Source organism: Podarcis muralis, chromosome 3, assembly GCF_964188315.1.
Source record: "Podarcis muralis chromosome 3, rPodMur119.hap1.1, whole genome shotgun sequence".
Lineage (NCBI taxonomy): Eukaryota > Metazoa > Chordata > Lepidosauria > Squamata > Lacertidae > Podarcis > Podarcis muralis.
The window spans coordinates 89,218,684-89,241,475 of NC_135657.1; the positions used below are offsets into that span (position 1 = coordinate 89,218,684).

General features: G+C 42.6%; 1 protein-coding gene across 2 annotated transcripts; it reads left to right on the forward strand.

Annotated features, from left to right (window-relative positions):
- Positions 1-1,067: 1,067 nt before the first annotated feature.
- KLHL31 (kelch like family member 31) lies at positions 1,068-22,578 on the forward strand. 2 transcript variants are annotated; one of them, XM_028722604.2, is made up of 3 exons: positions 1,068-1,229; positions 5,420-6,623; positions 15,897-22,578. In XM_028722604.2, exons 2-3 carry the CDS (start codon positions 5,452-5,454, stop codon positions 16,627-16,629), a joined length of 1,905 nt encoding a protein of 634 aa, XP_028578437.2. In that variant the 5' UTR covers positions 1,068-1,229; positions 5,420-5,451; the 3' UTR covers positions 16,630-22,578. The 2 variants fall into 2 exon arrangements, with proteins under 2 accessions (XP_028578437.2, XP_028578438.2); XM_028722605.2 differs by having other exon boundaries at positions 1,077-1,135.
- Positions 22,579-22,792: the final 214 nt, after the last annotated feature.

Sequence of the window (22,792 nt, forward strand, 5' to 3'; positions counted from 1 at the left end):
GACGGTATTTTTAACTGTGTCATTCCAAAGCTCTTATATTTTCCACGATCTTCTTAAAACATGCTTTGGTTAGAAAATTTATCTCCACACAGTCATAAATCCACAGCTTAAGTCATTAAAACGACATTTCTGACTTGTGAGGGGGGGGGGGATTCTTGTTTAATCACATAAAGAAAGGAAAGTTTTCCCCCCCTCCCCCATCCAGTCCCTTTGCCATACCGAGTCTTGGCGTATCTTCTCATGATTTATTCTTGTTCCTCCGACTCGTCTTATTTATCAGAGATCTCTTCGTTTAGCAGTATTTACTCCCCCTCCTTCCTTGAAATATGTGCATTCGCTTCCGAGAAGGACTCAATTTACAAATGGGACACACTCAACAGGAAGCAAAACATATTCTGCTTCCAAGGCAAAGTTCACAAACCAAAACACCTATTTCCGGGTTTGCAGCATTCTTAATCCAAGTTGTTCATAAACTAAGCTGTTCTTAAACCAAGGTACCACTGTACTGTGGTACCTCGGGTTACAGACACTTCAGGTTACAGACGCTTCAGGTTACAGACTCCACTAACCCAGAAATAGTACCTTGAGTTAAGAACTTTGCTTCAGGATGAGAACAGAAATCGTGCTCCAGCGGCGCAGCAGCAGCAAAAGGGCCCATTAGTTAAAGTGGTGCTTCAGGTTAAGAACAGTTTCAGGTTAAGAACGAATTAAGTTCTTAACCCGAGGTACCACTGTATATGAAAACCTGCTGGAAGGGAGGAGCAGGGAAAACTTTCAGTAGGAGTTAACCAAAGTTCAGAGGGGCGAAGGTTTTTTTTAAATGTAGTTATTCTAAGGACAATGTTTTTAGTCATTTACGGTGGAACGGTGACCCTGCCGTAGTACAGCAGCGATGGAAGGAATGTAATTTCTAGGAGCTTAAGCCTCATTTTATTATCCTGTAGACATCCAGTTAAGTTGACTTCAGATTCAAAGCCAAGCAAGCAGAGGAAACATAAACCCTTCTGGGTGACAGGAAAGGATGGGAGGGAGGGGTCATTTTTAAAGTGCCCCAGAGCGCAGGCTCCAGACTCTCTCATCCACAGTGGCAGCAGGGTCACACTAGAAACTTCTGTGGCTAGCTAGGACTTCTCAGGTGAAATCCATTTCCCCTTCCCCCTGCCTTTTCAAGAAATATTCTCGTAGACATTGTGCTGGTCAGTCCTGGGAAGGCTCTGTTGCTGAGAAGGGTAAGGCTGCTCTCTAATCCTGTTCTTCTTGAGCTGATTAGCTTTCTGGGTTTCTGAGCGTTCCTAGGCGGTGGGGTGGTGGTGTTCCTTCTATTTAAGAGCTGAAAATGCCCTGGGATGAATTCCCTCCAGGCTACAAACTTAATGTGGCCAGCTATGGCTATGGGGAGGGGTGGAGGCCCTAAGGAAAATGAAATTGCCAAAGGCTTTCCTTTAACTGCGTGTTTTCCTGTGCAGTTTTTGACAAGTAACTTGGTGAAAGTTTGCTCCAGGAAAAAGCCGCAAGGACTTTTGCTGCTAAAATTTCACAGGGCTGGCGGCAGTTCCCTGCTAGCATGTCGTAGAAAAACAACGGTTTTAAATATTGATAAAATCTGTTTTTTTAATTTTCTTTTTTAAAAAAACTTGAGCTAGAAATCCTTACATAGATCTCATATTAAGCTTTAAATATGTAAAGGATACTTGGCTGTCTTTAAATGTTCGTTGCACTTGCCAAAGGAATATCGACATAGCCAGCTAAGAGAGAATTGATACATATCCAAAGCATGCTGGCTATTTTCAACCTGTGCAGATGAAATAAACAGAATATATATATTTTTTTTAGTAATGGAGAACAGAAAGGGCTGCAAATGTATACCTGGCAATATTTCTTTTTTTCTCCCTTAAAAAGAATTAAAACCCCAAGCATGAAATGCACTTTAAACTGGACCTGCCTTAAAATGGCAAGTGGCTTTGAGAGACCCCAGAGAGCGATGCTATTCTTGGAAACGTCCCTGATAGCTTTCAACAGATGCAGCTTGAGGAATGCAGCTGGGGGGGGGGGAGCAGCTGACCCGCCACTTTGGCAAAGTGACATTCTGGGACCTCTGCTCATTCTGGTACGCGGGCGATGGCTGATGCTTCTAACACACACACAATCATCTCGCTCGCTTGCACATAGCTGCCACCTAGCAGGAGGGACTGGGTGACAGGTGGACGCCATACCCCCTGAAAGAGGAACTAACCATTCCTTTCTATACTTAAAATGCTGAATGGTTTGTGCTTTTTAAAAACTCTGTGCAAGAAAGAGCTAATGCAGATGGTACTCCACTATACAGCATTCCTTAACCCTTGCCTGTTTTAACATTTGGCAGCGCTCTTTGAAGGGAACTCGCAGGGGCTTGTTTCAGGCTGCCGATGCACTCGCTTGATCTAAGATGTTCATTACATCTTGATTTTCCTCTTCCTCCAAGCAGATCAAATGTGGCATACAGCAATGTCCTCTCCCTTCGCTAGTCTATCCTCAGGACTGACTCTTGGAGTTTGGTTATGCTGAGATAGAGTGACTGGTCCAAAGTTATGCTCTATGGCTTAGAGAGGATTTGAACTCAGGTCCTAGTCTACCTTATCTAGAGCATTCAAATCCATGTAGGTCAATGCTTCACTCTGTCACATACCCTCCAACACTTCTCCATAGCTGTCAACATTTCCCTTTTTTAAAGGGAAATTCCCTTATTCCGCATAGGATTCCTCGCAAGAAAAGGGGAAAGTTGACAGCTATGCATTTCTCCAATGAAAATAGGGACGTCCCATTCCATAATGATAATTTTTACTATTTATACCCCACACATCTTTCTGAGTTTCCCCAGCCATATATAAAAACAAAATAAAACATAAATATTTTTTTTAAAAACTTCCCTATACAGGATTCCCTTCAGACGGCTTGGGCGTCAGATAACTCCATACCCTCCAAAATTTCTCCAGTGAAAATAGGGACATCCCAAGGAAAAGTGGGACATTCTGGGATCAAATCAGAAACTGGGATGACTTCTCTAAATCAGGGACGTCCCTGGAAAATAGGGACACTTGGAGGGTTGTTCTCTCATTGGTCCTCTACCAACCCTACAGGCCTGAGCTGTAGGTGGGTTGCTGGCTTTCTGCTTTTGGCATTACAACAGTTTCACCCAGCCTGGTGCCCTTCAATGCTGTTTGAGGTTAGCATAGCACTTGTCTTATGAGGAGGAAGAAGCGACTGAATTATTCAGGAAAGTTTCCCATGTCATGTGACAGAGCACTCAGCTGGAAGTCTGGATCAATTCATGGTGAGAGTTTTGACCAGAAAGCTGGTTTGGTGAAAACCAGAATGTGCAAATCTGCAAGTGCTTTGTAGGGACAAATTGTAAATTAGGCTTGTCTGCAATTGCTCAAAAGATAAATCCTGTTGATTTCAGTGGGGCAGGTGTAAATAAATATGGAGGTCATCCATAACCATTCTCCTGCCATTACAAGTAGGATTTTGTTTTGCTTCCCTGTACTCCTGGTCCTTTGGTGGAGCTCTATATAATTTAAAACCATCTCAGATCCCTAACTACTACATGGTCTGAAAAGAAGGGAGGTTGTTGATTTCAGCTGAATCCAAATTAAACATGTGCTGTACTCAGTGTTGTATGGCGTTTGCCACATGGGCAAGGAGTGAAGAAACATTACTTGTCATGAGGAAAACTGTCATGTGAACCCATCTTAAAAATTCATCTATGCTGTTTTTGTATTATTATTGGATTTTTTACAGTGCATTTATTGTATTACTATCTTTCTGCACCTTATTTTAATGTATACCATTTACTATATTTTGGTTTCATAATTTCTGTAAATTGCTTAAGGATTTTGACAAAAGATGTTAAGCTGTATATAAAATGTCCTGAAAATAATTAAAACAGGTTATTTGATTATTATTATTATTATTATTATTATTATTATTATTATTATTATTAAAGTAAGTAAGTAAGTAAGTAAATTTGGATTCTGTCCTATACAATATAACACAAAATACATAATAAAAACAAATCAACCCAATAATCTCCCCTCTCCCCAGGTAATTTTTTAAAAATACAATAAACTCTTTTTTATGTACATCAAAACAGACTGAAAGACTACAGTGGGCCTGTTCTACCCAATTCAGTAGTAGTTAGGTGTAAAAGAGCCACAACTTTCAACTTGATTTATTATTTCAAAATTGTATGTTTCTTTTTCACTGTTACCTCTTAGTCTAGTCATGCTGTTTTGGAGGAAAATAATTCCCTCAGGCTTTAGCTGAGTCTATCTACAAAAGAGAAGAGCAGTCTGTTCTTACATATGAAGGACAGTGGCAGTCTCCAGTTTAAGTGAATAAATATGCACACTTCCAATCCCGAAACATACTGATTCGGAACTTCAGCCAGTGGGACTTGCTTCGTACTAAATGTGCTTTAGGATTGGGCTGCGAATCCTATCTATGGGTCAGCTTGCCCACACTACAAAAAAAAGAAAAAAGAAAAAAATGGGGCTCAAGGACAATGCACAATGTTCTCGTGTTATGGGCCCAGCAACCCTGTGAAGCAGATTGGTCCGAGAGATTTATTTATTTATTTTAAAATTTTATATACCCCCATTTCTTTACGTAGGTCCCAAAGCAGCTTACAATCATGATATACGATATACATAACTTAAAACAGAAATTGAACCTAATTTTGAAACCGCCTATATAAAATAATGCTGCAAAACATCTTGGAAGCATTCAGGGTGCAAAAGCCTCCAAAAATAAAAACTGATTTAGCCAGGCATCTGAAGCTCTGTAGGGATAGTGTCCGTGTATAACTTCTTGTGGCAGGGAGTTCCGCCGAGTTGGACCCACAGCTCTAAAAGCTCAACTCATTGACACGAGTCAGATTCTGGCCCACAGCAAACCACTAATAGGGCTCCCTGCCATGATCTCAGTGTCCAACTTGGGGTGTGTCAGCCTTTCAGTAAGCATCATAACTTATTGAACTCCCTTCAAGTTGAGGTCAGACAGGCCCACTCCATACTGAACTTCTGAATATATTTTTCTTATTTCAGCAGGCATTTAAATTGATGTTTGTAATTTCAGCTGGTTTTTCTTTTTGGTATTATATTTTTACAAACCACTTGGGGAGTATGAGTTTGACACTTGACACTGAGTAGATACAAACCACCATTTACCAAGCAACATTTATTCACCTTGCATGAGGTTACAGATGTGTGTGATTGCGGAGTTTTCCGTAATCTCTTGCTGTTCCACTTTTCTTATTTTTCTGTTTCCGTTTGCCGCCTGCAAGGATGCTTTGCAGTCATTTTCAGTGAGATGCTGAAAACCAATGCACTGAAATACGGGTCTAAAAGTTGTCCTTTTCTCCTTCTCCTTCTCCTTCTTCTAGCTAGCTCCTGGCTGTGATATTATATTGCAGTCATGGCGCCCAAGAAGAAGAACGTCAAAAAGAGCAAGGTGGATATCAATGAGCTGACCATCATCGTGGAAGATGGTCCTCTCAGCAAGCTGAACGGCTTGAACGGCCTTTTGGAAGGGGGGAATGGCTTCAGCTGTGTCTCGACTGAGGTTTCCGATGCTCTCTACAGTCCCAACCTTTTGGAAGGGCTGTGCAGGATGAGGCTGGAGAACTTTCTCTGTGATTTAGTCATCGGTACCAAAACAAAGTCTTTTGATGTCCACAAGGTGGTGATGGCTTCCTGCAGTGACTACTTCCACAACATCTTGAAGAAAGATCCATCAACTCAGAGAGTGGACCTCAACGATATATCTCCCCTGGGCCTAGCTACTGTCATTGCGTATGCCTACACAGGAAAGCTCACTCTCTCGCTGTATACTATAGGTAGCATCATCTCCACAGCCATCTACCTTCAGATTCATACCCTTGTGAAGATGTGCAGTGATTTTTTGATGCAAGAAATCAACGTGGAGAATTGCATGTATGTTGCCAACATCGCAGAGACATATGGACTCAAAACCGCCAAGGAAGCAGCTCAGAAATTCATCAGAGACAACTTCATTGAGTTTTCCGAATCGGATCAGTTCTTAAAGCTCACTTTTGACCGGATCAATGAACTTCTTGCAGACGATGACTTGCAGTTGCCTTCTGAACTCGTTGCATTCCAAATCGCAACGAGATGGCTGGAATTTGACCAAAAAAGAGCAAAATATGCTGCGGATCTGTTGAGCAACATTCGCTTTGGTACCATCTCTGCCCAAGACCTGGTGAATTATGTTCAGACTGTACCAAGAATGATGCAAGATGCAGATTGCCATAGACTTCTAGTAGATGCCATGAATTACCATTTGCTTCCCTACCACCAGAATACATTGCAGTCTAGGAGAACAAGGATTCGTGGAGGATTACGGGTCCTGGTTACGGTTGGGGGACGCCCAGCTTTAACAGAGAAATCCCTTAGCAGAGACATTTTATACAGAGACCCTGACAACGGATGGAAGAGGCTTACTGAGATGCCTGCTAAAAGCTTCAACCAGTGCGTCACCGTGATGGATGGATTCCTCTACGTGGCAGGTGGAGAAGACCAGAATGATGCCAGGAATCAGGCTAAGCATGCGGTCAGCAATTTCTGCAGGTAACTGGTTATTTATAGAGGTAGTATGTTCAGCACATAACAGCTCCGGAGAGGGAGTGAGAGGGAAATGCAGATGCATAAACAGCAACGGAAGAACAATCTTGATTGAGGTTGTTGTATTTAGCATAGGTGCCTGTGATTGACAAATGCCATCCAAGCCGTGCCGAAAGGGAATACAGTGGTACCTTGGTTTATGAACTTACTCCATTCCAGAAGTCCGTTCTTAAACCAAAGCATTCTTAAATCAAGGAATGCTTTCCCATAGCAGTGGGGGACTCAATTTACAAATGGAACGCACTCAACAGGAAGTAAAACATGTTCTAATTCCAAGGCAAAGTTCACAGTCCAAAACACCTACTTCTAGGTTTGCAGTGTTCTTAATCCAAGTTGTTCACCACTGTACCTGCAAAGGTCGATTATTATTTTTGGAAGGAAAAAACAGCCAGAAAAAAATTGCCTTTGTGACAAAGTTAGATTAACAGCGTCCCTATTTATATGTTTACAACAGGGATGTTGCAAAGAGAAAAAAGCATGTACAAGCATGCTAGCTCCACTCCCTGTTTCCATTGACATTTGTATGTTCAAGGGTGACTGTCTCCTGCAGGAAAGCCTCCTGCAGCCATGGAAGACAATGGGGACACTGCAAGCAGGCTCATGCACGCTCCCCATTCGTTGTGTGTTTAAGTCCCCTTATGAACGCCTGAATAATTCAAATGTCTCAGATGATATGCATGTTGGATAAGACTCAAATGCTTCTCCACCCGAGAGCTGTTGGTGCTTCACAGTTGGCATATTAATTTGAAATAGGATTAGACAGGCACATTTTCCTTTTCTTTGTCATAGTAATATATTTACTGGCCTATATGTAAGCACGTGAGACTCTTAATCTCAGGGTGACGGGTTTGAGCCCCACGTTGGGCAAAAGATTGCATTGCCCCTTGGGGTCCCTTCCAACTCTGCAATTCTATGATTCTAAATGGTGTAAGGTATCAAGTGCATTTGCTTTATTACCCTACAACTGGGGTGTGGAACGGGGCTGCAGATGTTTATCCCATTAGTCCAAGCAAGACAGGGGTGCTGGGAGTTGTGGTTCAGCAACCTCTGGAGGGACAAAGGTACCCCTCACCTGGCCTACAACACGGATAAGGACCCAGGGCAAAAACCCAGCTAGCCCCTTCATAGCTATGGCACTGGCCGCTGGTGGCACTGCTGCCCCAGGTCTCATGCTGTTTATTATAAATTCCCCATTCTTCCTCTCAGAAGCTCAGAGTTGACTTATGCTTGGCTCCCAGGCAGAATTGCATTGAGTGTCTTGATTGCACATCATGTACCTACAGTGGTACCTCGGGTTAAGTACTTAATTCGTTCTGGAGGTCTGTTCTTAACCTGAAACTGTTCTTAACCTGAAGCACCACTTTAGCTAATGGGGCCTCCCGCTGCTGCCGCGCCGCCGGAGCACGATTTCTGTTCTCATCCTGAAGCAAAGTTCTTAACCCGAGGTACTATTTCTGGATTAGCGGAGTCTGTAACCTGAAACGTATATAACCTGAAGCGTATGTAACCCGAGGTACCACTGTATTTTGCTGAGTATTTGTGCATAGCATAAGGAATGAGAAAATAACTCCCTTCGCAGTTTCCCCCAACATGTATACATGAAGCAAAAGAGGCAATGTGTACGATCCCTTAAATTGGGGCAGCGGCTGTAGCTCAGGGGTACAGCACATGCTTTTAAGATGCCCTGGCATCTCCACGTCAAAGAACTGCAGATTGGCTGAGGAGACAAAACTGGGCTAGATGGGCAAACAGTCTGGCCTATAAGGCAGCGTCCTCCTTGTGAATCTGAGAATGCTCATGAGGCAGTCCTTCCACACTGTCATGAGCACTCCTTCATTTCTTCCATGTATCTATAGGGATGTTAGAGGAAATGGCTTAGGGAGTTCCGTGTATGGATGCCAGTCTTATATGAGGATCATCCAGTGGCGTAGCGTGGGTTGTCAGCACCCGGGGCAAGGCAAGTAATTTGCGCCCCCTAACCCGTGGATTTGCGCCCCCTAACCCGTGGATTTGCGCCCCCTAACCTGTGGATTTGCCCTAACCCCAGATGTTGTGCCCGGTGCGGCCGGCCCCCCTGCACCCCCCACGCTACGCCACTGGGATCACCCACAGGAGAGCAAGGTGCCCCTATGTCTAGATTCTCATGGATTGTGGGTTGTGGCAAAGATGGATGGTTTCACCATGGTTTTTACCATGCTTGTACCATTAAATGTGACAGGCATTCCTACTCTCGGATACTATTTGATATGCGTTTCTTTCAAAGATATCCACCCAACACATTTAAAACAGAGACACATTTCTAGCAGCCATGCAGAGAGCCTTTACATTTCCATAGGTTCAAGCCAGATGTGATGCTACATTGGAGGGGGGGGTGGCCAATTATTTTTATTGATATTCCATAATTTTTAACAAATCCTCATCAAATTAATACAAATTCAATATAAATCTAAACACTGACTTTCCTCCCACCCCAGATGTCCCCTCTATTTTCCTCCTTCCTTTGGTGCTCCCAATAAAATAACTTTTCCTACTATCATTTCAAAATACATTCATCCCTTCTGCTTACACATCACCTGTTCAGTTACCAGTTTCTGCTGTGGCTTTTATACATTGTTATAGCCTGTCCTCAAAACAGTTGAGTAGAGTAAATCCTCTTCTATCTCTCTATAAGAGTCATTCATCAATTTTCAAACATTTCCTTCTGATACCTCTTGAGTAACACTTTGCCTGAGAAAAACAGATCTTGCTTTTCCCCAGACAACATGCATGCATTCCTCCTTAACATGGCTTTGAACATTGTTGTCTGACATCTGGCCCCAGTAATCAACAATTCAGCCTCACTGGTGTGGTGTGCAGAGGGTGAAAATGAAACCCCTAGAATTTTTTGGTATAAATATATAATATACATTCCCTCCCACAACGCTGCCAATCTCCCAGCATCACGCACCCTTCACATTTTGCCAAATTTAATCCTCAGTTTTACATACAACCAGCTCATTAATAAATAACCACAATCCATATCTCCTCTTTTCTGTCTGAAAGTCTCAGAAGCCGTCAAAATGATATACACTGTGGTCCATCCTGTTCCTTTCACTGTTCTTATTTCCAACTTCAGGCTTCAAGGGCTGATATGGATTTTGCTGAGATTACACATTGCTAGCAGTCTACTATGTCTTTGGGAGTGGGGAGCAGACAAGTGAGGCAGGATTTTCTATGGGACTGCCCCAAGTGGTTTGCAACTTTTATTACCCCTGGAAGAATAGTGCCCATTGGCATCAATGGGCATTAATGGGAATATCCAGGGCACTTCAACCACTGGTTTGGGAAGCACATTATTTTATTTTTTGCTTCTAACATTTCACCTTCCTTATTCCTTATTCACCTAACCTTATTCCAAACTCTATTCAGGAACAGGCCTACCACTGGCTAGTTCCCTAATTTAAGATGAAGCAAGCCTTTAAAATAGAACTGGACTTAGGGAGCAATCCTAACCCAAGGTCTACTGGGATAACCAGAGTTTGGAATAGGTGTATCTGTAGCTGTAGCTAAGTCCTGGCTCAGCCCTGCTCAGTCAAGCACGTCCCCCAAAAGTAAAGGCATCCCTGACCATTAGGTCCAGTCGTAGCCGACTCTGGGGTTGCGGCACTCATCTCACTTTATTGGCTGAGGGAGCCGGCGTACAGCTTCCGGGTCATGTGGCCAGCATGACTAAGCCGCTTCTGGTGAACCAGAGCAGTGCATGGAAACACCGTTTACCTTCCCGCCGGAGCGGTACCTATTTATCTACTTGCACTTTGACATGCTTTCGAACTGCTAGGTTGGCAGGAGCAGGGACCGAGCAACGGGAGCTCACCCCGTCGCAGGGATTTGAACCGCTGACCTTCTGATCGGCAAGTCCTAGGCTCTGTGGTTTAACCCACAGCGCCCCCCGCGTCCCTCAATGTTAGCTCTCATTAAAAGGCTTTAAAAGGTATCTATCCATATTTATCTTTCCTTCATCTATTCCATCTTGCAAAGTCCATCTACACGGCTTAACATAAGAGCTTGTAGTAGAGCAGAACTGACAAGGAAGAGTCTACTTGATGTTGGTTTTGCTAATGAACAATCCCTGTGGTGCTATTTTGAATAGTATTTAATCCTTTGCTCACATGCCATTTCCAGCACTGTAAGTCACACACTTCCAGCTGTTATTAGCTCTGCTGGGGTGGGGCAGTGGCACATGAATAGCAACAGTACTGGAGAAGTGGGGTTGTTTAGCAGGCCATCTGTGCTTCAAATTTCTCCTCAGCCATTAGTTCAACAGGTACCTTGAAGCAAGGTGATCTCTCTGTCATGGCCATTATTCATTTCGGACTGAGTTTATGCCATACACTCACATGTTATGGTTAGACGAGCCTCTCTGTCTCAGCCTCTTTCTGAAATATGGGGACAATAATATTGACATAACTTACAAGGTTGTTGAAAGGACTAGTGAAGTGCTTTGAGCACTAATCTTAAGTATTATCATGTACTGAGGGGAATATAATGGAAATCAAATTGCTCTTCCTTTCTATCAGTCCCAAAGCCATGCTTAGACTTGATAATTTTGAAATTAAATTATTTACTTTTGGTATTCAATAGGCACTTCATTCAATAGGCACTAAAAATGAAGCATTAAAAGAACGCTCCATGTTTTAATTTTAATTTTGTAAATCCGGTATAGAACATATAATTATAAATATTAACTCTGTGTTGAATTGTGGCTTCAGGATATAAATAATGTATTTCGTAACTTGAACCAGCAAAAGTATTTATATGCTTTAGAGTACTTTATAGGCTTATATATCCAGAGTATTTTTGGGTGGGATTCAGTCACATACTGGCAAATGCACATTAAGCAAGTGAAGTTCATTTAGCATATTTGAACTGCTGCTTCTCCCCAGAATCAGACTTTTTGTGATTATAAAAAGTGATGGGGAAAGGCCCTAGAAACATGGGATAGCAACTGCTTGATGCAGCCCTGTATAACCTCCCCACATGCAGCTAAGAATGAACACTCAAGAAATAGCTGACATAGTCTAACCTCTTGATCAACTTTGTATAAACAAATCTGGCAAATGCTTGGCAAACAGGTTGTCTGGAAACAGCCACTATGTCCAAATTAAAGCAGGTCACAAACTTTTTTTCTTTTTGTAGCTGAAAGCAGAATCAGAAGAGAGAGGAATACAGAGATTGAGGAACCTTATTTTATTTTATTTTATATTATTACAGAGTTGTAGGCCCTTGCAAGACAACTAAACAACAAGGCTGATATTATTTTCTTTTGAATTAATACTTTCTTTCCTGCTTCTTAGAATTAGCAACATATAGCAATGCAACAAATATTCCTATTCTCACAGGGCAAAATCTAAGGATGTAGCCATATTAATCTGTTGCCAAGAAAACAGCAAACAGTCTTGTGGCCCCTTTAATAACAAACAGGTTCATTGTAGCATAAGTTTTTGTAGATTGCAAATGTTACAAATCAGACTGGCTAGCAGCAACTATATTGCAATTGGAAGATTCTGTTACCCAAATTCTAAACATTTGGGCTAATATATTTTCTGAAGTTACTATAAAGCCAGGATTTTAATCCTACCATTTCCTCACTGTTATCTGAAGCATTATGAGTAGTGCTATTGGACATTTTAGGAAAGAGATGAAGGTACTGTAAATATGACTTGAGAAGCCAGACTTGTTTACAGTGGCCACAAGAATGCCAGGACCGAAATTCTGATCCCAGAAAGTCCTTAGAAAATACTCCCTCATTTCTTGTGTGATCCAACCAGACAGCCTCTTTCTCTTGCCCCTCCTCCCAAATTTACAGTAAATTATAAACCACCTTAGGTGCCTTGGCAGAAATTCAGCATATAAAGTAAATGAATAAATACATAAATTTTACGTAGTTACATACAAATAACAGATGGGCTCATTTCACAGAGAATACTGTATAATAAAATGTAATGAAACTAGAATATGTTACTCCACAACGTGCCATTTCTGGCCATTTCCAATGTTTTGAGTCATGTACTTTTAACGACGTTAACAAATAGTAAGAACATTCTCCAAGGGAGAAGTTTTCTTTCTCCATCTCTCTTTTTGTATGTGTATATGCATATGTTTTGTCTTAGCATTCATGTACGATAGTCACTGGGTATTTCAAACATTTCTGGTAAATAACTAGGAACAAATGAAATCAGTTGACTAAGAGCAGTGAGATTATATTAAATGTCCATTCAGTTTGGTTTTATTAGTGAGCTAGCAGATTGATTTTCCACATGTCAGAATCAAAAGAATAGATGCAATATGCATACTAAACTCAAGCTTTTTCCAGTTCTCACACGCAACAAATTACTGGGTGATACCCAACATTAGTCATACTCAGAGGAAGCCCAATGATTTTAATATACAGTGGTGCCTCAGGTTAAGTACTTAATTCATTCTGGAGGTCCGTTCTTAACCTGAAACTGTTCTTAACCTGAAGCACCACTTTAGCTAATGGGGCCTCCTGCTGCCGCCGCGCCACCAGAGCCCAATTTCTGTTCTTATCCTGAAGCAAAGTTCTTAACCTGAAGCACTATTTCTGGGTTAGCGGAGTCTGTAACCTGAAGCGCATGTAACCTGAAGCATATGTAACCTGAGGTACCACTGTATCTACTCTGAGTATGACTTAATTATGTATCACTCACTGGAACATAATGGGGGGGGGGGAATATGTAATGAAGTACATAATAAATAATATGAAATGTGCATATTATTAAACCTAGTTTTATTACAGAGCTGTTACCAGGCGAGATTCAAACATCTTACTGAGCCCAGCCTGCTGCTAGTACAACAATAATTTAACACAATCGATGTCAAATGGTTAATCTCATTCATTGCCTCCCCATTTTGTTCGTTGATTAAACTATGGACCTGTTGAGCAAGCAGCTCAGCCAATATTGCAATTCTTAAGCTTTCCTTGGGATCATTCTTTCAGTGCCATTGTTTTTCCATTGTTTTTCCATGTCTCCATGCCTGAAACCAAGGTAATGCTATCCAGCTGAGATATGAGTCATCTTTCATGAGGTACAAGTGGTTATGAACTAGACCCCCCAATGTAGAAAGTTCTGTTTCCCCAAAGATAAATGGCCACCAAGTTAGACAGCTTTCAAATGGGGTTAGATAAATTCGTGGAGGACAAGGTTATCAATAGCTGCAAGTCCCAATGGCTATATACACACCATATTGAAGATCAGAGGCAGTATGCCTTTGAATACAAGTTGCTGAGTATCAACAGCTGGAGACGGCTATTGCCTTCATGCCTAGCATTGGGTTTACTGCTGTGGGAAACAGGAAGTTGCAGTAGATAGGCTTTTTGTCTGATCCAGAAGGGCTTTTCTTATGAAAATGCATGTATGAGCATGAATAGGACCACAGTACAGTGGTACCTCGGGTTAAGAACTTAATTCGTTTTGGAGGTCCGTTCTTAACCTGAAACTGTTCTTAACCTGAGGTACCACTTTAGCTAATGGGGCCTCCTGCTTCCGCTGCACCGCCACCACTCGACTTCTGTTCTCATCCTGAAGCAAAGTTCTTAACCAGAGGTACTATTTCTGGCGTAGCAGAGTCTATAGCTTTGAAGCGTCTGTAACCTGAAGCGTCTGTAACCCGAGGTACCACTGTACCAGGGAAGGAAGATTTTATCTTCTCCCACATGCCACTGTCTGGATGTAATTACCGCTCACTCATCAAAGCAGTGGGCCGGGTTTGTGACCCTGCGTAAGCTTCCCATGCCAGGGTGATACCCCCATTAGTTGCTAACTGTTGCTCCGCCCCTTCCCTGGCTACCTAACCAGGTGCCAACTGGGGGGGGGGGCAGAGCAAAGACGAGGTAGTGCAGGGCTCCAGTCGACCATCTCTCCTGCCTGAAACTTCTATTTGCTCCATAGCAGAAAATATCCAGCTGCCATATCATACCTCCGAAGTTCCCCAGGAATAAAACAGGACATCATGTTTTTCCACACAAGATTGCAGCAGCCATTTTGGGTGCTGCACTCTCATGCCATTTTGTCCCTCCAAAAAAGGACTTTTGGGGGCTGTGACCTCCCACGGTGTCCAAAAACATGTTTTTTGGGGGGTGCCCTGTGAGACCTTACTCCGGAAAAAAATGAATTTTCATGTTGAGAGCACAGTGTACGTCACATGACTCACTCAGGAGCACATTTCGGAAGATGCTCGTTTTTGTTTGGGCTCTGGAAAAGTTGGACGGTATGCCATATAAGCAATGAGCAGTTTTGGGGAGGGGGTGATTTCAACTAGGAAAACAGTACAGTGGTACCTCGGGTTAAGAACTTAATTCGTTCTGGAGGTCCATTCTTAACCTGAAACTGTTCTTAACCTGAGGTACCACTTTAGCTAATGGGGCCTTCCTCTGCTGCTGCGCTGCCGCCACATGATTTCTGTTCTCATCCTGAAGCAAAGTTCTTAACCCGAGGTACTATTTCTGGGTTAGCGGAGTCTGTAACCTGAAGTGTCTGTAACCCAAGGTACCACTGTACAGGAGATAAGAGAGCAATACAGCCTTTTTGGCTCACACCATGGCCCCGACCTTCAAAGCCCTAAATGGCCTCAGCCCAGTATATCTGAAGGAGCATCTCCACCACCATTGTTCAGCCCAGACTCTGAGACCGAGCACTGAGGGCCTTCTGGAGGTTCCCTCGCTACAAGAAGTGAGGTTACAGGGAACCAGGCAGAGGGCCTTCTTAGTAGTGGTGGCCGCCCTGTGAAATGCCCTCCCATCAGATGTCAAGGAAATAAACAACTATCTGACATTTAGAAGACATCTGAAGGCAGGGAAGTTTTTAATGTCTGATGTTTTATCGTGCTTTTAATATTCTGTTGGGAGCTTCCCAGAGAGGCTGGGGAAACCCAGCCAGATAGGAGGGGTGTAAATAATCAATTATTATTATTTAATTATTATTATGGTTCACTTTGGGCTGATCGCTGCTTTTAGCTTTGGGAAAAGCTAAGATCCGATGGTGGGCTTGCATCTAGTTTAGCCTTTAATAATGGCAATGTTTGGGAGTCTTCATTTCTGAGAAAAGTAGCAAACAAGAGAGTGGCAGCTACAGCAAATACAAATGTTGTGACTTAGAGCTGTAGATGAAGTTCGTATCTGGATCGCACCAGTAATCCTTTCCCCCTCCCTATTTCTTTCAGGTACGACCCTCGTTTCAACACATGGATTCACCTGGCCAACATGAATCAAAAGCGCACCCATTTCAGCCTGAACGTGTTCAACGGTCTCCTTTTCGCAGTGGGCGGCCGCAACTCGGAAGGGTGTCTCTCTTCGGTCGAATGTTATGTCCCGGCAATTAATCAATGGCAAATGAAGGCCCCTCTGGAGGTGGCTAGATGCTGCCATGCTAGCGCGGTCATAGATGGTAGGATCCTGGTCACCGGAGGCTACATCAATAACGCTTATTCCCGCTCGGTTTGCATGTATGACCCAGCTAGCGACAGCTGGCAAGACAAGCCCAGCCTGAGTACCCCGAGAGGGTGGCACTGCGCCATATCCCTTGGGGAAAAGGTCTATGTCATGGGAGGGTCCCAACTGGGAGGCCGAGGGGAAAGGGTAGACGTGCTTCCTGTGGAGTGTTACAGTTCTTACCCTGGCCAGTGGAATTACGCTGCTCCTCTCCCAACTGGCGTGAGCACCGCCGGCGCTTCCATCCTCAATGGGAAAATTTACTTGGTGGGAGGCTGGAACGAAATAGAAAAGAAATACAAGAAATGCATTCAGTGCTACAACCCTGGTCTTAATGAATGGACCGAGGAGGATGAGTTGCCGGAGGCCACTGTCGGAGTGTCGTGCTGTACCATTGCCATGCCCAATACCAAAACCCGGGAATCCAGGGCTAGCTCAGTATCTTCCGTGCCAGTCAGTATTTAAAAACGTAGGTTTAGAAAGACTAGGTTAAACCCTTTTTTATGTGCCTATAGGAAGGGGCGGGGGCGGGGTGGGGGAGGTGACCTTTGCTTGCCAGTGAATTTCGGTTCTGCAAAACCAGCCCGTTTTCATGTCATTGGAAATGCATGGTATGACCTGAGAAATTTAAAAAATGTAAGGCATTTGCCAGGTCAGGGCAAAGCCACAGGCCTCTGACTTTAAACATTAAAAGCACCTCGCTTCTTTCGAGAGCTGTTTCCCAGGTTGCACAGCTTATTTGGATAAAGTTCTCAAGAGTTGGAGCTTCGGCCAAAAAGAGGATAGGCAAAGACATCCAACATATATTTGAAAACATAGTACTCACCTGCTATGTAAAACTAACATACCGCTATCCCAGGACTATTCTTTTCTTTAATCAATTTGTATTCCACTTAATATTTTAAAGTCTCTTTGGGCTGCAATGCATAGGGCTATGTCAAACATCCCAGAGTGCCCAAAATGTTACCTGCATATGCATTAGATTTCCTTCCTTCAATAATTTCCATGCAGGGGCCAGACAGCAGACCTACAGAAGTTCAACTCTGGCATTTCTAGACTTTGGCCGGCTTTCTCCAGTTTAATAACATCATTTTCACTTAAAAGTTCTGCTCTAGGTTAATTAACATAGATCAGGCACGTCCAACTTCCAAGAGACTGTGATCTACTCCCACTATAAATAAACTGGCAGTGATATACTCATTGGATTGACCAGAGTTGTTGCGCTATTTTGGGGGGAGGGAATAGGCTTAAGCTCATGTGCCTTTATGCTCAAATTTGGGCCACTTTTGGAAGAACTTCCCTGGTTGACATTGGGGCAGGAGGAGCATAGGTGGCGCCCCCGGGGCTGTACCACAAAGAGTTTGCCAGCACAGGCCACCAGGCTGGGCTGCAGATCTGGTGGACTGAGAAACTGGATCTTCCTTAACACCAAGTTAAGGAAGGCCACTCCATAGGATGAAGAGTAAGTAGGAGCTGCTATTAAAAAACAGCCTTTTCACTGTGAAGGAATGTAATAATACAACACACACACCCCTTACTGAGTTAATGGCAAAGCCCCCGTTGATCTTGACAGATCCTGATTGTATTCCAAGAACTCAATGCTCTACCTGTGTATTCAGAAGTAAGCTCCATTGAGCTTAATGGAGCTTACTTCTGTAGCAGTGAGCAGAGGATTGCAGCTTGAATTGAAATTCATCTCGGTCATACCATTCAGCTATTTTTTAAAATCTAAAAACTGGGGGGGGGGGGGAATTACAGTATTTTTGTAAACACTACTGCATTAGATCTATAACAACAACAAAAAGGGTTTGTACATTACTTTTTAAAAAAACAAAAACTAACCACGTGGTATTCTAAAATATAAGCTTAATGGCTCATAGTAATAGGTAAGCTGAAATTGGAAAAAAACACTTTGGTCCAATAAGGTAGTTTTAAGTAGTATTGTTTAGGGTAGAATGACAGGGGAAACTTTGGGAATCCAACACCTTATTGTTCATTTAATACAGCATTACCACTTGAATTGCTTATATTATGTAGTATGGAAGAATAGCCAGCTTTAATTAGATGAGTCTGAAAAGCATCCCCTCCCCCCACTGTTTATATACTTGAATGGCCCTATCCATGTTGCTGAGTCATATTTCAAACCAATAATGTAAAAAATAGAAATAATCTCTGTCTCTTCACAATCTGCAAGAAAAAAATGACCCAAATTGTTTTGGGTTTTTTGTTTATTTATTTGTGTGTGTGTGTGTGTGTGTGCGAGAGAGAGAGAGAGAGAGAGAGAGAGAGAGAGAGAGAGAGAGAGAGTGGGAAGTAGAATAAACCAGGAGTGGCTCTATGGGCAGACCGTCCCCAAGCTAGGTATCATGGCAGGGGGGCTGGGACCGTAGGCTCTGATAGGTTTAAAATCAAGAGCTACTAGGAACCAGGAACCAGGCAGAGGGCCTTCTCGCTAGTGGCACCCGCCCTGTGGAATGCGCTCCCACCAGATGTCAAAGAGAAGAACAACTACCAGACTTTTAGAAGACATCTGAAGGCAGCCCTGTTTAGGGAAGCTTTTAATGTTTAACAGACCACTGTATTTTAATAATTTGTTGGAAGCTGCCCAGTGTGGCTGGGGAAACCCAGCCAGATGGGCGGGGTATAAATAAATTATTATTATTATTATTATTATTATTATTATTATTAGTCAGGCTGCCATCCCATGCCTGGTGGGCCTTCTGGTGCCTGCTGGGATTCTTGCAACATTCTGGACTAGAACCTTTGTTTGATCCATCAAGGCATTTCTTACACAAAAGTCAAGCACAGCAGTGGCTGCCATCACTTCCCAGTGCCCCTTTTTCAGTACACGGATGAGTGATGGGTAGCTGCCAGGGGTGCCAACCTGAATAAAATATGGGGGGGCAGGTAAGCCCCAACCTGCATAATTGATCACATGACGTGACGCATGCACACTATTTGAATGGCAATGCCCATCAACTTGCGGGTAGCGCAGGACCCTCGAATGTTTTACGGAGTGGGAGGCAAAGCCCTCTCTGCCCCTAGGAGTTGGTTCCTATGGCAGCTGCCATTGTAGTTTTCCCACAATGCCTTGCAGCAACACTACATAACTAGGGGCAATTGTGGGCAATTGTGGCGTCCAGCCCTGGCAAGAATGCAGACTCAGGGTCACTTCTGCAATCCAGTTGTTCCTTCAGCGTTACGAGGTCTTTCTGAATATACACACTTGCTTGGTGTGAGTGACAGATCAAAGGGATTCTACACCCCCTCACCTCCCCCCAAAGTAGGCCATTCAGGTCAGCCTGCCTATGATCTAAATGGGATGTATAGGTATAAGGCCTAAGCACACCATTTCCCATGCCCTCCCTCGTTCGGAGGGGTAATGATTGCATGTTATTAAACATGGGCGTATGTTTGTCTCCCTCGGATGTGACACTGAATGCAAGCTGATGAAGGAGAAGAGTGTGCATAGGCCTCTGTGTACATGAAGAATGCATTGAGATAAAGTGAAGGTTAAGGAAGCTGGATTTTGTGTTTAGGTCTTGAGTTTGGCGACGCATGTTGTCATTTTTATTTTTTGTCACTGTCAATTTCGCAGTCCAGTTCCTGACCCTATAAAAGATGCTGTTTTCGCCGGGCTCTTTTGTTTCCAGATAGCAGTTTCATTAATATAAAGGATGGTAGTTGTCTGCATAGGTCATGTTGTTAATGCAAAATTAGGAGATGGGAAATCTGGAACAGAAGGCAGTCTGTCAGGTAGGAAGAAAGTTTTATTTTCCAAGTTTTCTCATAATTGGCCAAGGCCTCTGTTTGCACAAAGTGGAGCCCTTAAGAAGGACTTTTCATCCCGTTTGAAGTTTAGTAGGGTTGTGGCTTTCTCTGAGGCAGGCTATGCAGTTATGAAGCATGGGAAGGAATTCAATCAGAGATGCATCTGCTCAACTTTGACTCTGAAATGATGAGATTCAAAACAGGCAAAAGAAAGTACTTCTTCATACAACACATAGTTAAAATATTAAACATTTAAAAGATGGAATTTGCAACCACAATACAGAGTTATGGCTACTGGCTTAGATGGGGATTAGACTTCAGGGGGAAATACACATTATTAACAGAAACCTGAAATGCTCTTCCTGGCATTGAAATAAGTGGCATGGAGATAATTAGTCGCTTCAGCTGCTAATTTCTGTGTGTGTGGCAGCAGCTAGAATCCAATAAGTAGCCGGAGGGCCACATTTCCCCTGTTCTAGAGCTTGAAGCACAGTAGCTACAGCAGTAAAAGGAGGTTGTTGGTAAACCTTGCCACAGAGACTAAGCCTGCAATGCATTGAGAGGATTGAAGCATGGTAATAAAGCCTGAGGATAGGAAGGTGTCATTCACAATAAGACAGTGGGATGCCGTTTGCACTATTACCTCTGGAAAAACTTGAGCGAGTCTAAGGGTAAGTGAATGTTGGACAAAATACCTGGCTCCACATTGTACGGTGAGAGAGAAAGAGAGAGAGGTTGCTGTCAATGAAAATCTAAAGTTATATTAATAAACTGTTGATGGTTCAACTGATTTATGATTTATTAGATTGTAAGGAATAAAATGATGGTACCTTTCATATTCTCACTAACAAATATGAATGGGGAAAACACGCTGTTTGCTATACATCTGCTTGTCTCCTCTTTCTTCTCTGCTTCACTGAAGATATAGATCTAAGTTAACAGAGATTAACGACACTGAGCAGTTTCCAGTATTGTGACGTCCACAGACGTGCTTTAAAAACAGGGATGAGAAACCTGACACTCCAGGTTTTTGTTGGACTTGCAACACCCCTGACCACTGTCCATGCTGGTTGGACCTGATGGGAGTCCAACAACTTTTTGGAGGGGCTCAGGTTTCCTTGTTTTCAAAAGATGAAGTTATAAAATGAAAACACTTTCATTTTCAGGCTAGACAAGGGAACACTTCACTTTCAGGCTAGACAAGGGAACACATACCTTTCTCAATGGACAATGCACAAATTTAGTTTGAGAACTTTATTACTTAAAAATGTGATGCACTATGGTGGAACAGTAAAAATGTTACTAGCACAGCAAACACCGGACTGAGCTAGACTGGTAAAGGAAAAGCGATTTATATGCGCCATATGTGCGATATAACAATGTGCCACCAGATGGCGAAGTGGAGTCCCATTTTTCACTACTTGTTTTCCCTGTTTAAATTTACGTGTTTAACTGAAACGCTTCTTTGATGTGTCTAGATCCAGCCACTCTATTTACTCATAAAGCCTTCAAGGCAATTGTGAAGTCTGTTGAACTGAAACCCATCTCCACTGAAGTAATATAAGTACTCTGACCATAAAATATTCTTTGTATTATTCCCCTCAGTGATTTCCCCCCTCCATTATATAGTACTTGGAATATTTATTTCACACCCTGTGTACTTTATGGAAAGCTGTGTTGACTGTCAATTAAGTCCTTAATTTTCTGATTCCTTGCATGAAAGTACAGTTCATCATTTCTGCTGTTTCAAGGCTTTGGGATACAGACTAGGGCTGATGGGAGATGGAGCTCCAGAACATCTGTAGGGTAACACTCTGGCTAACTCTGACATAGGTCATGTCTGCACTATGGACAATTGAAGATGCAGCCATACCTACATGTGCTGGGAACTGAACCTGTGGTCTTCTGCAGGTAAAGCAGATTCTCTACCAGTTATATCATATTTGTATCCCACCATTACTCTGAGGAGCTCAGATTATTGATGGTCCTCTCTCCAACCCCCAATTTTATTTCACAATAACCCTGTGAGGCAGGTTAGGGAGCAATAGTCCCTGTACTGCATTGTAAAATATGTATTCGGCTTAAAAGTGCCCTGTTAACATAAAATGCGCACATTTTCTTCTTTTAAAACACATCAATGAGCCACGTGATTATGCAATCCTCAGGCAATGTTTTCATATTAACTTCTTTTGTACGTTCTTTGTGCTTCTGTGCTAATTCTCTTTCAGAGAAGAAGGGTAAACAAAGAAGATGAGACTGTGCTACAACTCTGCAAAGGAGTAAAATGATGCCGACACATTGGAAAACCAAATCAAGAAATGCTGTTATAATTAAAACTGGAAATATATATTGTATTTTTTAAAAAAACAAACAAACAAACAAAACCCCAACAGTATACCGTACATTATGTGCAGTTGAAAGATACAGTATCAGCCAAGGGCTGAAATCGTAAGAGAGAAAAATTAACACAATTCTGGCTGAAATAAAATTCACACAACCAGGCTTTTCCTTTCGTGAGAAGCCTAATAGGGTTCCAAGTCTAAATATATTGTCAGGAAGTAAATCCCATTGAAATCAGACCAATGGATATACTTATGATGAGTAAAGTGATTTGCTAATAAATGTGGTAGCAACTCAGGTGAATTATCATGTTTGCCTGAGCTATCTGACCTGCTGAGCTGAACACAGCTCACTAGGAGCTTGCTAAACCTGCTGAGTTTTGCTGCTTGCCTAAGTGGGGGAGCAAGGGGGATGTGATATTACTTACTTACTTATCAAACCTTTATTAGGCATTATGCAAATAAAACCATAAAAGAGAAAATAGCATATAAAAGCCTTAAAATATATATAGAAAGGC